The 19088-nt window shown below is 40.9% G+C and overlaps 2 protein-coding genes across 4 annotated transcripts in view; one reads left to right on the forward strand and one right to left on the reverse strand.

The window, feature by feature from the left end:
* ezrb (ezrin b) overlaps positions 1-9114 on the forward strand; it is a 29481-nt gene extending 20367 nt beyond the window's left edge. The window contains exons 9-14 of the mRNA XM_047573717.1: positions 273-436; positions 3816-3946; positions 4821-4981; positions 5991-6083; positions 6263-6502; positions 7448-9114. Of these exons, the coding sequence (XP_047429673.1) occupies positions 273-436; positions 3816-3946; positions 4821-4981; positions 5991-6083; positions 6263-6502; positions 7448-7612 (954 nt within the window). The 3' untranslated portion in view covers positions 7613-9114. The remainder of the gene's footprint in view (positions 1-272; positions 437-3815; positions 3947-4820; positions 4982-5990; positions 6084-6262; positions 6503-7447) is intronic.
* Positions 9115-9872: 758 nt separating this feature from the next.
* On the reverse strand, positions 9873-19088 carry sytl3 (synaptotagmin-like 3). 3 transcript variants are annotated; one of them, XM_047574513.1, is made up of 13 exons: positions 18821-19088; positions 18196-18405; positions 17006-17073; positions 16841-16892; positions 16685-16751; positions 16503-16575; positions 15955-16079; positions 14646-14774; positions 14326-14495; positions 14139-14235; positions 13881-14051; positions 12752-12833; positions 9873-11704 (listed from the first exon to the last, which is right to left on the reverse strand). In XM_047574513.1, exons 1-13 carry the CDS (start codon positions 18940-18942, stop codon positions 11697-11699), a joined length of 1374 nt encoding a protein of 457 aa, XP_047430469.1. In that variant the 5' UTR covers positions 18943-19088; the 3' UTR covers positions 9873-11696. The 3 variants fall into 3 exon arrangements, with proteins under 3 accessions (XP_047430469.1, XP_047430468.1, XP_047430470.1); XM_047574512.1 differs by lacking the exon at positions 9873-11704 and having other exon boundaries at positions 12528-12833; XM_047574514.1 differs by lacking the exons at positions 9873-11704; positions 18196-18405; positions 18821-19088 and adding an exon at positions 17189-17277 and having other exon boundaries at positions 12528-12833.

Here is a 19088-nt window from a genome sequence, read left to right on the forward strand (position 1 = left end):
ATTAGACATTATCTCTTCAGCTTGATCTTTAGACAGAAAGGGCTATTAGTGATTGATTGCATGCGCTCACACAAAAGAAAGTGGTATAAACCTTATCTGGGTACCTCAGGCTACTCTACCTCTCACCACGAGTGGAGCCGTCTTTCAGGGAAGTGTTTCCAGCTCTAACCGGCTGTAAAACTTTCTCTGGACCAGAGACCTGGTGTCTGTTCCATCTCTTCTCTTACCCATTTCCGTTTGTTTCTCCTCCCCCCGCCCAAAAAAAATTTCAGGACTTTGTGTTCTATGCCCCGAGACTGCGCATCAACAAGCGCATCCTGCAGCTGTGCATGGGCAACCACGAGCTGTACATGCGGCGCCGCAAGCCGGACACGATCGAGGTGCAGCAGATGAAGGCCCAGGCCAGAGAGGAGAAGCAGCAGAAACAGATGGAGAGGTACGCAAACAATTACCAGAGGGGGGGGAAGGAAGAAAGAGACAAGCAGGAGAGTTAATATAGAAAATCAGTTTCAGACTGGAGAAGGAAATTATGATTTTAGCCTCTTGTTAGGTTAAAATAATAATAATTTAATTTGGGCTCTGTCATAAAAACGTCATAAAAAGGTATTTTATCTTTAAGTCAATAGTACAATATGAAAATTAATCATTATGTTTGACAGTGGAACCAAGGTCGGTTCTACATCTATAACAGATTAATTTCATTTCCAGTCAGTGTGCCAGTTAGTTCCCAGTAATTTGATTAATTCTTGTATACAATGTCACAATACAGAACAAAAGTCTATGGTGAGCTCTTTACATCCTCGTCCAAACCCCAAATATAATCTCTGTGACTCACATCAAAAGCTACTTTAAAACCGTAATCCACATCAGAGCTGGACACACAAACACTGTATATTCACTCTGAACAATGTATTTCTAATCATCACAACTACATGACTCAAGAACAGCGTATTATAGATCATAATTAATATCTGAACAGCCAATACCAGCCTTTCCACGTTGCGTTTCGTGCTGCGACTTAGAGCCCAAAGTGACATCTTCAAATGATTTTGTCCGACCCAACATTCAAGATAACGATTGCCCAGTATCACCAGCTGAAAGAGCAAAAAGGACCAACTTCTCCTACTTCCACGTTGACGCTTGTCGAAACAACAAATACCTGTGAATTTGGCAATATATGACTCATCTACTAATCACTTAACCTCCTGAGACCCTACGTCCTCATATGGGGACATCGCGTTTTAGGTTTGTGGAAGCTTCTTCCGCTTCATTTAAACCTGATGTTCTCATCACTGGATACTAGTCGGTGTAAAAACATGATGGCGGGTGTTTTAGTGAACTCATTCTGCAGCCAATCACGGGACAAAAGTTTAAAAATGTGCAAAACCAAAACTTGTATATTTGAACTTTTCTAGTGCATTATGTAACAAATTCTATCGACAGTAACAAGCTATAACTTCGCTAATTAGCGAACACTCACGTTACCCGCAATTCTGTCTTTGCACAGCCACGTTCAGTAATTTGTTACATATTGGTGACTTTATTGTAATGTACAGTGAAATAATCCCCATGTCTACATACGAGGACATATTCCACAAACGACTTACTTTTCAAAAATTCTTCGCATCGCTTCAATAAATCATTATTTAATCTTTATTATTAATTATTGATGAATGTAGCTTATTGGAAATAAAATTTTATACGTTAAAATCACAAAGTTTAAAAAGCTTCTTTATTAGAAGCAAGAATTTCCTTAATCCTCCTCATATTTATGCTACATGATCGTATCTGAACTGTGAGGTTTGTAAAAAGGTGCAGATTAAAAGCAGCCGAGCGCTTATGAATGGCTTCACTTTGTTTGGTCGGAGCAGCTTTAATCAATAGCAGATATCATGCTACTTACGTCAGGTAACAACGCAGCATTCCTTTTAAACCATGGGACGGCGCAGTACTTCCTGCATCGCTTCAACCGAACATGAATGGATGTTGATCCTGGTCTCAGCACCAGCTGTCGGCTCGCTGTCTGTCCCTCACAGCTGTTCAAACAGGGTGACGTAACGCTGGGCAGACGGCGCGGTGAATACCAGAGGGAGAGCCATTAGATCACCAGAGGCCAGCAGACAACGCAGTTCACGCTCGCACACACCAGTAGCCGGCGTCTGTACGAAGCCTGGCCCGCGTCCAAACACTAACTCAAGATGGCCTCTGATGAGTCCTCCTGAGAAAACTCATTAAAACATAAACAAACCCTGAGGGAGACATCAGGACGTGGCTGCAGAAGAAGAATAGAAAGTAATGAAAGGAAATGTACAGAGCTGGAGGACGAACGTCAAGAGGAAAATAAGAAACAAGTGCATGTTTGTGTAATGTGTCGGCAGCAATATAAAAAGACACATTAATGGGATAAAAATAAAGGTTAAAACCGAATGACGATTTGATTTAATCAAACGCAGAAACAGAGAAGTCTGAACAGGCCGTATTTTTCTGTCCTTTGAAAACAGGAAGTCCATTAACGTGCACATCGAATATAAAATAAACAGAGTGGACCACAATTGAGTAGTAAATATAAAGAAAGCCTGGTTGAATTTACTTTAGTCCCCCACCCATTGTTCTATATTAAACTCGTCCTGCTGCTATTTATAAATACACAGTATTATTAGGATTTTGCATTCAGTATTAAGCTATCCCTCATCCCTTCACTAAAACATGTTGGATTCATGTCAATGTGTATTTAAAGATATTTGTGGGGGAAAATTTGTTTAACCAACCAAAGATTGTGCAACGCCCCCACAGTACCTCTGTGGACGCCCTAAGGGTCACGAACCCCGTGTTGAAGACCTATGCTTTAAAGCAATTGGCGCTTGGGTCCCTAGAGACGAAACAGCTGCTTGAAAAATTAGAAGCTTTAATAACAACTCTGATAGTTTTAACTAATTATTTAGTTCATCATGTAAAACACGATGTGATGTGAGATGTGAAAATACGCTGCTTTTGTCTGTTTTTTACAATTTAAATCTACAGTTGTGGATTTTAGTCTCACGCTAAACCAATGGTCTTCAACGTTTTTCAGGCCAAGGACTCCAAACTGATGTAGACATTAAACAGGGCCCCACTACCAACTATATGTGTTCTATATTAAACTCGACCCATTATTATTACTATTATTATATCATTTTACATTCAATATTAAGCTGTACGAAAATATGTTGGATTCATGTTAATGGGTGTTTAAAGAAATTAAAATACATATATATATATACACATATATATATATATAAAAAATGTCTAATCAACCAAAGATTTTATGACCCCCCTGCAGTACCTCTGTGGACCCCTAGGGGTCGCAGACCCCCTGTTGAAACCTATTACTATTTGACAAATCAATTAAATTCATGAAAAAAAAAAACAACCTCTAATTCAGTTTTTTATGCTACAAATTCACTTATAACTTCTGGATTTTGTGCATTGCTTCTAGTTTGCGATCAAAGACACAATCGTCACATTGACCCAACCCCTCAAACATCAGCCCTCTTCTCCTGCCCGCTATGAACTAACTATGAACTAAATAAAGCTCGTTGACATTTGGGAATTTTCTAGTCTGAGAACGCGACGGTTTACAGGAGCTCACAAACCCTGATGTCAAATGCTTGTGAATGTGTTGCAGCGTCAAATCACAAACCTTCCCCTGCACCGGTTGTAATAGAGCAGCTTGTGCAAACACACAGTGAATCTCAGTTTGTGTGTGTCTTTGTGTGTCTGTGTGTGTGCACATATAAATCTGTGTGTGTCTTCTTTGTTGCGCGCCTTATCTGCAGGGCCCAGCTGGAGAACGAGAAGAAGAAGAGGGAGGCCATCGAGAGGGAGAAGGAGCAGATGGAGCGGGAGAAGCAGGACCTGATGATGAGGCTCTACCAGTTCGAGGAGAAGACTAAGAAGGCGGAGAAAGGTGAGGGAGGAGTCGCCATGTCCACTCATCACGCTCACAATGCGACGCACGTTTGCGTGGGAAAAGAGTCAGAAGAATGTCTGTATGTGTATGTGTGGATATACTGGTACCAGGATATTAACAGGTTATAAAAGCAGGCTAGTTATTTGTAAACATAACGAAACAAAAAAGGTGTAAGAGGTAAACAGCATGAATTATGAGGAGGCATTTTCTAAATTGTGAAGGTCCAACATATAAAAACAAAGGCTTCACTCTTCTGGTTGAACCAGTTTAGAATTCAGACTGACCTTAGGACAGAGATCGTCGCTCGTTCTTTCCTCAAAGACTTCCTCTTTTCAAATTAACTGCAAGTGATCTGCTTTAAATGCCAGCTGAGCAAACACCTGGAGTAAAACAAGTGATTGAAGACCCTCTGTTGACACTGAGATAACCTACGTAACTGGACGGCCTCACTTCCGTTTAATTTGTTTTAGTTTTATAAATATCCTGATGCAAATTTTTTTTTTTTTTTTTTTTAGTTTTCTGATGCGGACGTTGTCACGATGTGGTCATTTAATTAAGTTACTGAATAGTCACTACTATGAGAGATCAAAGGGCCTTGTTTGCTAAAACTCACAGTGTCCAGGAAGTTTGAGGAAGATTTAGGTCTTCTTTAGAAGTGGTTTGTTTCACAGAGAGGGAAGAAAATCAGATATTGTTGGGAGATCATCTTTGTTAACTCTAGTAAAAAAAACTGAACCTCTGAGTTATTATTAAACACCGCTGCGTATTCATGGTTCTGGCTTAATACGTTAGTGGAATATCTCATAAATCATCTGGAAAAAGAAAAAAATAAACCTCCTCCTCCTCTTCTTTCCCACCTCCCGTCTTTCAGATCTGCAGGATCAGCTGCAGAGAGCCATGATGCTGGAGCAGGAGCGGAGGAGAGCCGAGGAGGAGGCGGCCCGTCTGGAGGCGGAGCGTCAGGCTGCCCTGCTGGCTAAGGAGGAGCTGGCCCGCGAGGCCGAGGACCAGAAGAAGAGTCAGGAGCAGCTGGTGAGTATTTATACGTAGGCCATTAGCCCACGTAATCTTTCTAAATGTGAACCCTGTTTGTTAGACATGATGAATTGGTCTCCAGCTGTTTTAGTGTCTGTAGCTCCAGACCAAAAAACACTTCGTTGCCTCCGGCAGGACCAGACCTCGCTTAAACAGCCCTGACGGTGAAGCTGCACGCACACCTGCAGCGACTCCGCTTTTACTTAAACCCCATTAAGACGCTTGTGCAACAGATTACGCGTCTGTGCGGCTTCCACTCGAAGAGGGAAGTGTCAGAGGCTTATTTTAAAAAGCGTGAAACACATCAACAGCAGCGTGTGACCCCGTGTTTTCAATCGGGCACTGAATTTTCCACATGAACACCTTTCACATAACAATTTCACAGTCTGCTGCGTTCGATTTACCACAGAAACCAAAAAGTCATTTTGTGGAAATAGATTTATTTATTTTTTAAATTGTACCAGTTACGTGTCATCAAGGCCTCTCTTCTTTTTCCTCTGCTCCTATTTTCTTACACTATGCCCCCCATCTCTAAACATTCAAAGAAATGTTTTTTTGTAAAATATATTTTGTGTAATTTTTGTAATTATTTTATGTATTTTTTATTAATTCAATTTTATTTTATATTTTATACATTTATTTCATTTTATTTATTATTAGGCGTACAACTTAATAACATTGTAATAATTTAATAAAAAATTAAAGGACAAGCTGATAATTAAACATAATCATAAAATATCATATCATATCAGAGTCTGAATCAACTTTACTGGCACTGTATGTTTATGCAGTTTAACTCTGGACATAAAAGTAGATTAAAAAAAACAAATTAACTTCATAATTCATAATTCAGATGTTAGTCACTGTCAATCTAATTAATCAATTAAGACCTGTTTTCTGATGTTTTAACCTGTAATTTAATCACAATAAATCTCCATCATCCGTATTTTCCTTCCTCCACGTGACGCATCTTTATTAAATAGTTTGTCCTGTTGTTTCGCTCCAGGCTGCAGAGCTGGCCGAGCACACAGCCAGGATCACTCTGCTGGAGGAGGCCAAGAGACGCAAGGAGGAGGAGGCCGACACATGGCAGCTCAGGGTGAGCGAGAGCTTTAACTGAGGCTCATTCAGCTATTTCTGTCTGGTGGGAAACTTTACAGTAGACGAGGACAGGAATGGAATTAGATTAGTTTAGACTATAAACAACGGAGCCCGTTTGTTTTTCAGCGAAGCTTTAAGTCAAATCCAAATGAGACTAAATGTTGTTGTCGCCACCAGGCCCAGGAGGCCCAGAGCGACCTGGTTAAGACCAAAGAGGAGCTGCACATGGTGATGACGGCGCCCCCGCCGCCCCCACCCCCTCCCATGTACGACCACCTGGACGACAACAGCGACAGCGAGGAGAACAACAGCACGCACAGCGCCGAGCTGCCCACCGACGGCTTCAACGACCACCGCAACGAGGAGGACCGCCTGACCGAGGCCGAGAAGAACGAGCGTGTCCAGAAACAGCTGAAGGTGAGGACGGAGTCAGACGTGCACGCACGCCTGCCAAGATTCTTTTGACATGATTCAGCCAGTCATCAGATGTGCTTCAGTTGCGTTAAGTTACACGTGAAGTGTATTTGTGTGTTTGTGGTGACAGCTAGAATTTGCACTTTCTCTTTCGTCAAACAAGTAGGGCAAAAACTGGAGGTAGAGGATTAGGATTAAATAGTTAAAGCCCTAAAAAGATTATTATTATTTATTATATTTATTATTATTTAACATATTATTGGTTGATGTGACAAAAAAAAGTTCAAGCCAGTTCACAGTCATCCATTAATAATGTGTTGTAGCTTCTCCCTCTCTTAGTTACAGTGTCACAGTGACACAGTATCAGTGGCATCATTACTGGTTTAAGGCGTTTTTTTTTTTGTTTGTTCGTTTGTTTTAAATTAGCTTTATTGGCCAAGTACATATGCACATACAAGGAATTTAACTCCAGTCTCTTTGCTTGTTGGTACAAAACAAAGCGTAAACATAAAAGCGTAAAAAATGGAAAACTTTACAACATAAATTGGACTTTCAGAATAAAGAATTTAGAAAAAATAAATAAATACCAGCGCCGGACAGCCTGGCTCGCCCTGTAAAAATGTCACTCAAACACTAGTCGGCGCTGTGTCTTTTTTTTGCTAGTCGGGATAATGTTTATTACTACTTCCTGTTTCCCTTTCAACAATGGTGACTGAAACTTGAAACTTTGAAACAACAAGCACCCTCCAGTTCTGAACAATAAAGGCTAAGTGCAAAAAACTGCAGTTCATCAAGTGGCCACTTGAGGCTCCAATTTTAATTTAGTTAAAAAGCCCAAATTTACAGCATTATTAAACACGTTCACAGCCTGGTACAAAAAGAAAAATGTATATATGTAGTATACACCTCCTATTAGTCCTCTGACCTCATGTTGCTTCTCCTCCTCAGGCCCTGACCTCAGAGCTGGCTCAGGCGCGTGACGAGTCCAAGAACACCCAGAACGACCTCCTCCACTCGGAGAACGTCCGGGCCGGCCGAGACAAATACAAGACCCTGCGACAGATCCGACAGGGCAACACCAAGCAGAGAATCGACGAGTTCGAGGCCTTATAAGAAGCCTTGGGCGCCAAGCATCAACGTACCCTTTCTGAATGGTCTCTACGTCTCGCTCCTTGGGGGACACGCGCGCACATACACACACATACACACACACACATACACACACACACACAAACACACTCATGTTTAACACACACCGGTCACAGACTAACCTGGAGCAGCGCAACACGGCATAAGCGTCAGAGAGGTCGGCTTCTTGCTGTGAGTGTAATCGGGCAGGATGCAAAGCTTTGCAAAACATTTTGAAGAAAACTTAGTGCCAAAACCTTCTCTCTCTGTCTCTGTCCTTAGTGTGTTGGATCTTATTTGTGTTATTCTTGTGTTTTCATTTGATCAGTTCAGACCAAAATCACTTTTGTTTTTATCCAGAGGTGTGATGAAGTAGCGGGACTAGCCAAATTTTTATTAGTATTTCATGGTGCGCACATAGAATATGAAATCAAAAGCCTCGGCTCCGTTTGATGTCGGTCTCTTTTTCTTTTTTTTTTGCATAGGAAGGAAAAAAAAAAGGACAGTTTGTCGTTCATGGCGACCACTCAGAAAGGGGGAAAAAAAACAGTATAAGCAGGAAAATGTGTATGTTTCTGTTTTCCATTATATTTGAACACTTCCATTTATGTTTAATGTTGCTATTCAGTAGGTTAAAATCATGCCTAGTTTGATATTTATACTGTATATGGGACATTAAAAAAAAGGGTATTGCATCTTGGTTTGTATATTTTTGCTATTTTGCTATCTACTCATGATAACAAACACATTTAATATGTTTCAAAGGTTTTATATATATTGACCGAAATAATAAGTCTTATGTTCCTTTTTTTTTCTTTAGATCACTAAATTAAAGAGATTTAATTGTAAATTATTATTTTTTACCGTAGGAAGTATCCAGCTGCATGCCATTCAAATCAGTTAAAGGAGGAGGTTGCTAACTATCTAGGTACTTTCGACTTTTTGTTTTGTTTTTTTTTTTGTGCCGTGCAGTTCGCTGCAGGCTGAGGAATGTCTTCGGTGCCGTGCGCTGGCCGGGGACACTTAGGTTTAATATATTTTTTATTTCTGTCTGTTCTGTCGTGTCGCTGTAGGCTGAGAGGTGAGCATGTGTCTTATGCTTGTACCCTCCTAAGTGGCCTTTTCTCTCTGCAGTGGTCAGTCCCAGGCGGTTGGTCCACACGTCACAGTCAAGGTGCACAATAAAAAAAAAAAGAAAAAAATATGGATGCAACTCTGAAAATCTTGTTTTTTTTTTCTTTTTTAGTGATAGACCTAAAGATGAGGGTTGAGGTTGAACATTGGGAGTTTTTTTTTTTTTTTTTGGTCACAGAGGACTGACCCAGACAGTGTAACGCCAACCTCTCGCTCTCCTCTCGCTGGACATGGACTAGAGTAGCATTTACTGACACTGTAATGGAAACACACAGCTATGCTGGCCTTTGTATATGAAAAGGATTTTATAATGAGGTGTTCAACATATTGGCAATAAAAGAAATCTGATTACACCTGTTGTATTTTTTTTGTTGCTCCACCATTTTGCTTCAGACAAAAAAAAAAAAAAATCTCAAATATTACTGCTTAAAAAGTATTTACAACTTATTATTGGTTACATTCAGCACCCCCCCCCCCCCCCCCCCCCCCCCTTCCCACACACCTAAATACATAAATAAATAAAATACGTGTTTTTATAAAACATTCTGCACCACCAACTTCTCCAACTCTCCCCAACTTACTGTTTTTGCTCCAAAGTCTTGACTTTTGACCCTTCGGCCTCCAAGCTGCGCCTCTTTACTTCTCCACAGCTCTTTATTGTCTTTATCTGATACAAACTCAGAACAGTGGCGGAATTTCCAGCTCGAAAACGCTCTTTCCTCGCTCCATTGTTGTTTACGTTTGTGTCGCAGCGTGGCACTACCATTTACGCGAGTTGTCCTCATGCTGAAAGCGTAATTTGTCGCATACGTGACGTCACTCGCCGAGACGCAAGAAGAAAACAAAAAAAATAAAATGGGAAAAATAGTAACGTACAGTAACTTGGATAAATTACTCGGATAACTACTGGTGTTTTTTTTTTTAATTTATTGAACAATTCATTTAAATAATTCAGCTCAAAACAAAACAAACAATATATATACGTTTTACGATTTAAGGTTACGCTACATAAATCACAGTTAGCTGACGGCAACAATCGCAATGCAATTACATAATTACAATATGATCAGTATACTATTAAGAGGACATAAAGTGCGGAGGATTTTTAAAAAAAAAAATCAAATGAAAGAATAAAAAATAAATAAATAAATAAATAAAGGGTTAATGAGATGACATCACGCCACCTGTTGGCGTCCCAGTTGCCAGGTAACCGTGGAGGGGCGGATGGATGGATGGATATATAGATACTTTATATATTCAGTGTACAGTAGCTTTATCACATAGAATAGAATAGAATAGAATAGAATAGAATAGAATAGAATAGAATAATAATAACAATAATAATAATAATAATAATAATAATAATAATAATAATAATAATAATAATCCAGTTGGTTCCTCACATGGAGGCATTATAGAGTTTCCCGAGGGACAAACGTCCTCCTCAACCTGTCTGACTATGGCGTCGTGTAGTTCATTCAAGGTCCTTGACTCTGCCACCAATGTCATTGACTCCAGCTCTGCCCCCACCACAGAGCTTCTATATCAGTCTGTCCAGCCACGAGGTGTCCTCCTCCTTCTTAGTCCCCAGCACACCACAGCGTAGAAGAGGGCAAAAGCAGATATTAAACGTCCTAAAAGAAATAATAAGGACGACTCTGACCTTTTTTTTTTTTTTTTTTTTTTACACACTGAGGCCATGTTAGCCGACCGGTCCAGTCTGCTAACATCTTCTTCTGTGAAACCAGAAACTGACCCAGTCTTTCTCACGCCACTTCCAGCAAGACAAGAAAGACCTCATTGTCCAGCAGGAAACGCACATGGCTCCTCTCACTCTTCACAGCGCTTCCTGTCACAGGCGGGCGTGGCTCCAAAAATTTCATTTCTCAGAACTGTTAGTCCAGAGTCTTGATCTCATTTGGATGGATTTATAGATCACAGACTGAATCTGAACCCTGAAGCAGCAGAGACTCCTCCGAGTAGCAACACTTCACCTTAACCGTTTAAGCATTAAAAAGAGGTAAAATAAAACTATCCTTGGAAATAACTGCTATATATTTTTAAACCTTTAACAGAGCAAAACTCACAATGACAATAAAAAATCTTATTTTTTTTGGTTCTAGGATCTCAAACAGATCTCATTTTAGGTCCTTATTTGTATTTTTGGGTGGAAAACCCTAGAAAAATAAAGATAATCTGTTAATTTGGTGCAGAATTTGTCGAATAAAATTGATCTCTCAAGAGTTGGTGGAGACCAGTCTTAAATTCATGGTAAAAACTATAAATCAGTAGTGATGGTTGGTTTTACTCCTGCAGCCTGAAGCCTCCATTCTACATTTTTAAGAAGACATAATATTATATGATATTATATAATTTAAAATGTAAATTTGTTCATGAGGCTAATTCTGTACATATTTTAATTACACTGTTTTCCATTTTATTTAACTAGGTAATACTTCTTTTTAATTTATTTTATTTTAATCTAATCTTATCTTTCTTTTTTACTTGTGGTTTTGAAGTTTCTTTCATGTGCAACTAAGTTACTGTGACCAAGTACTTTATCTCGTGGATCATTAAAGTTTAATATATGTAATTCACATATAAGCATGGGTGCCTATTTCTGGATTTTATTATATTTATTAAGTTGCTTTACGGGATGAGTTACGTGTTATTTTATATTGCTTATAAATGCTTCGTAGGTGGGGTTAAAGCGTGAAGTGTTACCTCAGAATTTTCTACTGAGGATGTCAGAGGGGAAGTCTCTGCTCTTATCTGCCCCCAATCGAGGCTCAGGTTTACGTCAGAGAGCCATGAGGGGCTTTAGCTCCACACGTCCCGGTTCACAGAGACGTCCCGGACCAGCGGCAGCCTCCAGGACGCCGGCTCTCACCGTCAGAAATGGGCGTCGCCTGGACGAGCCTCCCTCCTCCCAGAGTCAGACACCTAAACACAACACACACACACGCACACACACACACACACACACAAATAGCCGTATGAACACACCCTCGCAGCCTGTGAAACACTTACACTCTTTAATGCATTCACAAACACACACCAGAACACACAGAACACGCCTCGCAGGCCTGCAGACACTGGAGCGAACACGCAGGGACAAAGGGACACACAGCCGCCACAATGAGGCGTATTTACCCTCTGACGCATGTGTTCTGACTAGTGTTTGCATTAATGGGAAGGTGTTTGGCACCGACGATAAGGACAGCGAGTCGATCATTGCCATGTGGCCCAGTGCTAACCTCTGAAAGGGACCAGGGCCCTGTCATGGACATGGACGTGGCCCTAAAGAGACGCTCTGCTGACCTCTAGTGTTGAGATGGAGGAACTGAATGTGGACTTTGATTCCTTTTTAGTTCTTGTGAAGTAGAAACTCAGATGTGACCTTTTAATTTTTTTCTCCCAAGCTGCGCAGCACTCATGTGATTCTTTTAAAAAGTTTTGACTTAAGTTGGCGGTTATCACATGAAACCACATGATAACATGATAACATGATAGTACGCTATGTTCTGATAACACCAGCCGCTTAAAGCCACATAAACTGTATAACACGTTTATCTTATACTAGAACAAACTTTTTTCAACTTTTTAATGAATTAAAATGATTGTTTTAAATATTTAACTGTGGGAATTATTTATGAGTAATACTGTGGGATGAGAACTCAAGTCAAGTTTATTTATAGACTCAAAAATAAACTTCAACGAGCCTTAGACACGGACACAGTGGATCTGAACCAAGACAAATCAAAGCAGCCTTTTCAGTTTTATCTTTAATGCTTCTTAAAAAAACAAATAAATAAACAAATAAATTATGCAACGACAGTCTCCATAGTGTTTCTTGAGCACACTCCAGGTTTGAGTGAATTAAAATGCAGAAAATAGTTGAGCTGAGTTAATGTTAGATTATGTGGCGGACAGACAGATGCGGCTCGTTATCTTGCAGAAATTTAAGGGAGCTGAGCTGCAGGAGCTCACCCTGGTTTTTGGGGCTCAGCTTGACTCTGACCAGCAGTTCTCCTCCGTCCTGGTCCACAGCGCCCCTGTCTGGACTCTCAGCCTGAGGGACGGAAAACACGGGAGGATTTTAACGGAAAGTATTTAAAATGTACTTATTATCATATCAAATACACAGTATAACCATATGAACACAAACCACTAATGTAGTAAAATATTTTCTCTGGATAAAAATTAAATTTATTTCCTCTTTACATCAGTATACATTAATTTAAAATCGTTGCTGCTGCTTTGCTCTGAATAAGAATTCAAAACATTATTCATAAGAAAAAGTCACTGGTGCTTTTAGAGTTTTTTATGAAACTGATGGAGAGATTAAATAGGGACCCCCTAACTACTATATGTGTTCTATATTAAACTCGGCCTAGTGCTATTTATAAATATACATCATTATTATTATCATTTTGCATTCAATATTAAGCTATCCCTTACCCCCCTGCAGTACCTCCGTGTGCCCCCTAGGGGTCGCACACCCCCTGTTGGAGACCTATGTCTTCTGCTCTTACTTTACCCAAGGTGCTACATAAATACAGCTAAGTTGAGTTGTTTTTCAGTAGTAAGCAGCACAAATCAGCTTGGTATATAAAATATATCTCCATATTCAGTCATGTTGTGGCTTTATTGTATATTTTGTCTTTTCCTGTCATTATTTCATAATGTCTTATTTATCTATTTGAATGAAAATTATAACATTGGTTGTTTTCAGTTGAGAAGAAACACATTTAGCTGTAGTCAGGAGAATTTTTAGCTTATCTAAGCTTAGCATAAACACAGGAAATGGAAACAAAACAAGTAATTTTTGTTTCCATGCAACAAAATATCACCACATAAAAAAATAAATGTCATAATGTGTGTTATTTGTCCTATAAGAAGGGTTAAAGAAATTTAAAACAGTCTGCGCTTTTATATATGAGACTATTTCTTAACCAGCAACATACTGAAGCCTTAGCCGATTGGTCTAGATAAAAGTCTAAATAAAAGTTCTCAAGAAGCCACTGACGGTGAAACTCGATCTTTATATAAACCCTGACTCTCAGACATATGGTTCAGGTATCAGACGCCGCTCTTTCCTGCTCTCATCATCTTTTACCTTTGGACACAGCGGGAACCAGTTGAAGCCCTGCGAGTCTCTGTCCTCAAATCTCCAGCCGTCCAGCGGGATGAGCACCTCACCAAGAAACACTTTCCTTCTCAGGGCTCCTGAATGCCACACGGAGGCCTGCAGCCTCTTTCCAAACAGCAGGTGGCGCTCTATGTCATACTGCGAAACAGACAAACATCAGGGGCTTAATTGAATTCAACCAAACTCAGGTGAGATCAAAGCTGATTAAATGATTTTTATTTCTACCTTTAAAACTTCGTTATAAACCGGATTGGTGGTGTTTCTCTTCACCGACGTCTTCATCTTGTCGCTCTTGTCTGGCAGCACATAGAGTTTGACGTATCTAGACGGGAAAAAACAAAGACAGGATGCTGAGGTGCTGATGGTGAATCGTGGCATACGTTATGTGAGCCTCATGTTAAGTCGTCCTTACGGGTTACACTTCCTCCTCTTGCTGTCTCCGTGCGAGAGGTTCCTGCAGCCGCCCACCGTGATCTCCAGGCAGGAGGCGCTGGTGTTGTAGGTCAGAGCCAGCTCCAGCTCTCCGGCCACAGTGATGCTGTCAAAGAGGCCGCAGTCCGTGTTGATGCTGCTGTTGCTGCCCTGAAGTTAGCAAAAATACAGGCACGTTTACTTAAACGAAGCGGACGGAAGGCGCGATCTTCAGCCCTCACAGACTGAAATGATCACGTTCTTTCATCAGATATTTCAACCACAGGATGTTGCTTCTTTTTCCCTCTTATCTTGACTCACTCTCTTTCCTCCCGAGTACTCAGAACTGAAAGAGGTCTCTTCCTCTGCACCGGTGGAGGAGCCCTCCTGGTCGCTGTCCTTGTCCTTGCTCTTCTTGAACAGGTTCGGAAGACTTGGGACTTTGAAGAGCTGCAGGGAGAAGAACTTTGCTTTACTGCACGTTTGCGATAACATAAGAACTAGATGAGTTTGATAAATACTTTGATATCGCCAGGGCAGGTGATGGTGTTTGTGGTGGCACAAAAACTAAAAAGTCACATTGTGAGAGCTGAAGTGGCTCCTTGCTGTTATTCTTTATTATTCTTTATTAACACCAAGAGCAAAACTAAAAGTCATGATTGTATGATACAGAATGGGGCCAATAGGTTTTAAGCTTTAAATTAATTTTGATTCACGTTAGTGATTCAACTGAAGGGACGTACACACAAGAAGCGACAAGCAGCAACAAGAAATCACGATATGACACTGAAATGAGTGGGAGTGACGGTGGGCAAAGAAAAAAAACTTTGGTGACATGAAGTGGGTTTCTACCTAGGTGAACTAACTGTGAGGCAACAACCACAGACCCGTGATTCTCAGTATTTCTTTTTTTTTTTTTGTACAGGTAGCGGTGACGATAATATTAGCCACAAATCTGTAAAAGACGAGGAAACCGATTTATACGAGGACAGGGGTTAGGACACCTGGTGTAACGGGCAAGTGGTAACAATTGCAGTTCCCAAAATGACCACTAGCTGACTCCAAAAACGAGTCCATCTCCTTTGACTTCCATGTAAAAATGATGAAACTTAACAACGTCAAGAAACCTGTTACGCGAGACTGTTTATGTCTCAGTTCTTGTTTTTCTATATAACTGTTCTAATTAAGGGTCTTGAACTCACACTATGGATCTTTTGCCCACACTCTGCTGCCGATCAGTCAAACCTGACTCCTGCTGTCAGTCTCCTTATTAGTCGGCGCTACGCTCTGCGGTTGTGTGACGTCTTCTTCTGTAAATGCCCCGTCTCTCTGATGTTTCATAATGTTTGTCTTGGCGCTATATTGTATCGTCTGCGTACGCTTGCACACATACACTTCACACTCCTGTAAATTCTACTTAGTCCCACGTCTTTATGTAGCTTCATGGTTCTCTCATCTCACTATGTCCTGCACCTGCTATATATAGTAAATATTTAGTGCCTTTTAGGTTTAAAGTTTGTTGTAATGAGCGGCTCCTTTGACTGACATGTGGTTGGTCACACACTGGTAACACTGAGTGTTGGTCTATTTTTATATATCCAGGCAGTGGTAACATCTGAGGCTGACTTACATAGCTAGACTTGTTGATGTCTGTGTCCGACAGGCTCTTCTGGTTGTAGTGGAAGAACGACCCTCTCCGGCCGCTGTCGACCCTCAGCAGGTCTCCTCGCACGTCGTCCTGAGAAGTCGAGATGTCTGCAATGAGGAAAACACAAAAGTTAAAAAATAAATAAATAAATCACAAGAAGCAACAGGTAAATATTTTGGTTATACAACTGTAACTAAAGATAACAGGGAGATTTGTCCACCTTACTCAACAGGGGTTTTTTGAAGTGTGTAGAAACATGTCATTGCCTTTTATCTTATGTAATATCAGATGAGGTCAGAATGTTTTTTTTTTGTGTGCTGTTTATGTCAGGCAGGTTTCTTCCTGTGGTTTTTACAAAGCGAATATTCAACTCATCAAGGCTGAGATAATATCTACAGGAAGTGAGACTTGTGCTTCTACAGAAGCCGCTTCTCAGTAAGATACGCATTAACACCATCTATGTGTGTAGCTATGTAATGAAAAATATCTTGAACGGTAATGACTGACGTGGGCGCTGAACGATAACTTACTCTTAATGTGAAGGACGGAAACCATTAGATCCTCCATTGATTTAGTAAAGGGCTTTTTGAAGTTTTTGAAATCCTGCACAACAGAACACAAACAAACAAACAAACAAACAAACAAATAATGTAATTGTTCATCTGTTTTATATTTTCACTGTGAAGTAAAGATGCATGTGCCAGTAAATTACCCCAGATCTGCTCAGGAACTGGTGATCTACGTGGGGTGGAGGGGTGGGAGGCACCACCGATATATGACTGTGGAAAATTATATGACATGATTATTTTTATTTTAATGAACCAAGGGTGAAAAACGCTGGAAATCACCGAGAGAAAGTCCAACATACCTCATCACGTTGTAGGTCTTTAGCAGTTTCTCCCCAACTGTCTCGTATCTTTCTGTAAAGGACATGAACAGAGTCAGTAAGAGATTGTTCTAGTCTCTTGACTTGATGATATGAAGTGAGACATTAATAATTAAAATTTATCAATCATGATTGCTGCAAACAAACCTGAAGTAACGGGAAATTTCTTTGCCTTTTCCTCCAAAAACCACTCTCCAGAGCGAATCTTCACGTCCCTGTGAGAAATACAAACATCGTGATGAGCAGGTAGAAATTATTACCCCATTAGTGGATGTGCATCAAAAAGAAGCTTTAGTGGATTTAAACGTTTACTGATATATTTTAACATACAGTATTCTCCATAGCCCTGATTTATCTGAGGAGAAGAGGTGGCTTGTCTCGTCTGACCGACAATCGGAAAACATCCAGGAAATGAAAATAATATTTTGATTTTGATTTTTTCAATTAAAAACACCTCTGGATTAAATATCTCTAATACTCTGTAAAGCCAAGCGGAGCATATTTTTCTACCACCGCTTATCCTCACTAGGATCACGGGGGTTGCTGGATCCTATTCCAGCTGTCATCAGGTGAAGGGTGAGGCCGGTCTATCACAGGGCTAACACAAGCAACCATTTGCACTCACACTCACACACCTAAGATCAATTAAGAACCTAACGAGCACGTCTTTAGAGAGTGGGAGAAAACCTGGAGAAAACCCACGCAGACACAGAGAGAACATGCAAACTCCACCCAGAAAGGCCCGAACCAGACTTGAACGCGGAACTTCTCGCTGGGAAGCATCAGCGCTAACCACCGAGCCGCCCTCATTTGCTTTCTAAACTTCATAAATAAATAACTAATCAACGTTAATTGCAGGTTGTTATCTTCAGTTTATTCTGCAGAAAGTTGGGTTCAGTCTTTGTTTGAAACTGTGACAAATAATTTGAGTAATACAACTCGAAATGAACCAAGGCCTGAAGAAGAGTGCTGACAAACCCACCGTTTCTTTTTCTTCTGCAGCATTTTACTTTCACTACAAACCAGTGTTTAGGCTGCGTTTGCAATAGTAACTAACCTGCAGTAAGTTACTTAAGCTTGAAAAGGTTTTTGTACCCTAATATATTTACTCTCCTTTTGGATCAACCTATTTGTTTGTCTCACGGTTTGACCTTTAAACTGTAAATTGGGTGCATTATTATTGTTATTCTAGTTAAAACACGCTGCTCTACGTGACATCAAAGAGAGCAGAGTGAAAGCGAGACTGAGACACTTACAGTAACTTGCCGAGTCATTTGGTGTCATGATATACGTGCACATGTCGTGTGGTTGTTGACCGCCCCCCCTCCCCTCCTCACCTGTAGGCGTGGCAGACCGTGCACTTCCAGTCGGCGGCGCCGACTCGACACTTGCTGCAGATGCGGTGGCTGCAGCCGCGACACACGGCGCCCGAGTTCCAGAACTTTCCCAGCGGCCTCTGGCAGCGGGCGCAGGTCCGCTCGCCGTACTGACGCGTGTAGCTCTTGGCTCCTTTCCTCCGAAGCTCCTGCAGCTCGCATTTCATCCTCCTGCGGAAAAGAGAGATGGAGACACCTTTAGCTTTATTAGAGACAACTTGTCGTCATTGTCAGTACAGCCAGATTTTAAAGTGTAAAACCTGTTTTCAGTTGAACATCCTGCAGTTTTCTGCAAGAGATTTAAATGCTTGAATTTTCTGGGATATATACAAACCTTGCACTCAGTTTCTTTGCTTGACAGGTATTAGATGAGAGAACTAACACCTCTCTCATGTCTGTATGTTACAAATGAAGCTTTTATTTGCTCTAAATTCTTTAAAGCACATTAATTAACCTAATAAACGCACATTCTCGCTTAGTTCACAGTTGCGTTCCAGTGAACATCTCCAAGAGCTGTCAGTTGTGTCTCCTTCCATCATTAACTAAGTGGCATTTTTAATCACAGAACACGTGAACGTCGTCTCACCTGATCCTGTCGTCTTCGATCGCTCTCAGCTGTTTGTCTCTCCACAGCACCTCCAGGACCCTCTCCCTCTCCAGAACCTGAAGAAAATTTAAATCCATCTCGAAGTGACCGTCTCTGATCATCTGTCTCAGTCAGTGCTCCTCTGCTCTCTGTCTGTCCTCCCCTCTGCTTCACTGTTTTGTTTCGGTTCCTGTCTCCTCCTCCTCCTTGAACTGGGCCCACCCTCAGACCTCCTCCTCCTCCCACGCTTCTCTTTAGTCGTCTGCAG

This window comes from Mugil cephalus, chromosome 21, assembly GCF_022458985.1.
Source record: "Mugil cephalus isolate CIBA_MC_2020 chromosome 21, CIBA_Mcephalus_1.1, whole genome shotgun sequence".
NCBI classification, from domain to species: domain Eukaryota; kingdom Metazoa; phylum Chordata; class Actinopteri; order Mugiliformes; family Mugilidae; genus Mugil; species Mugil cephalus.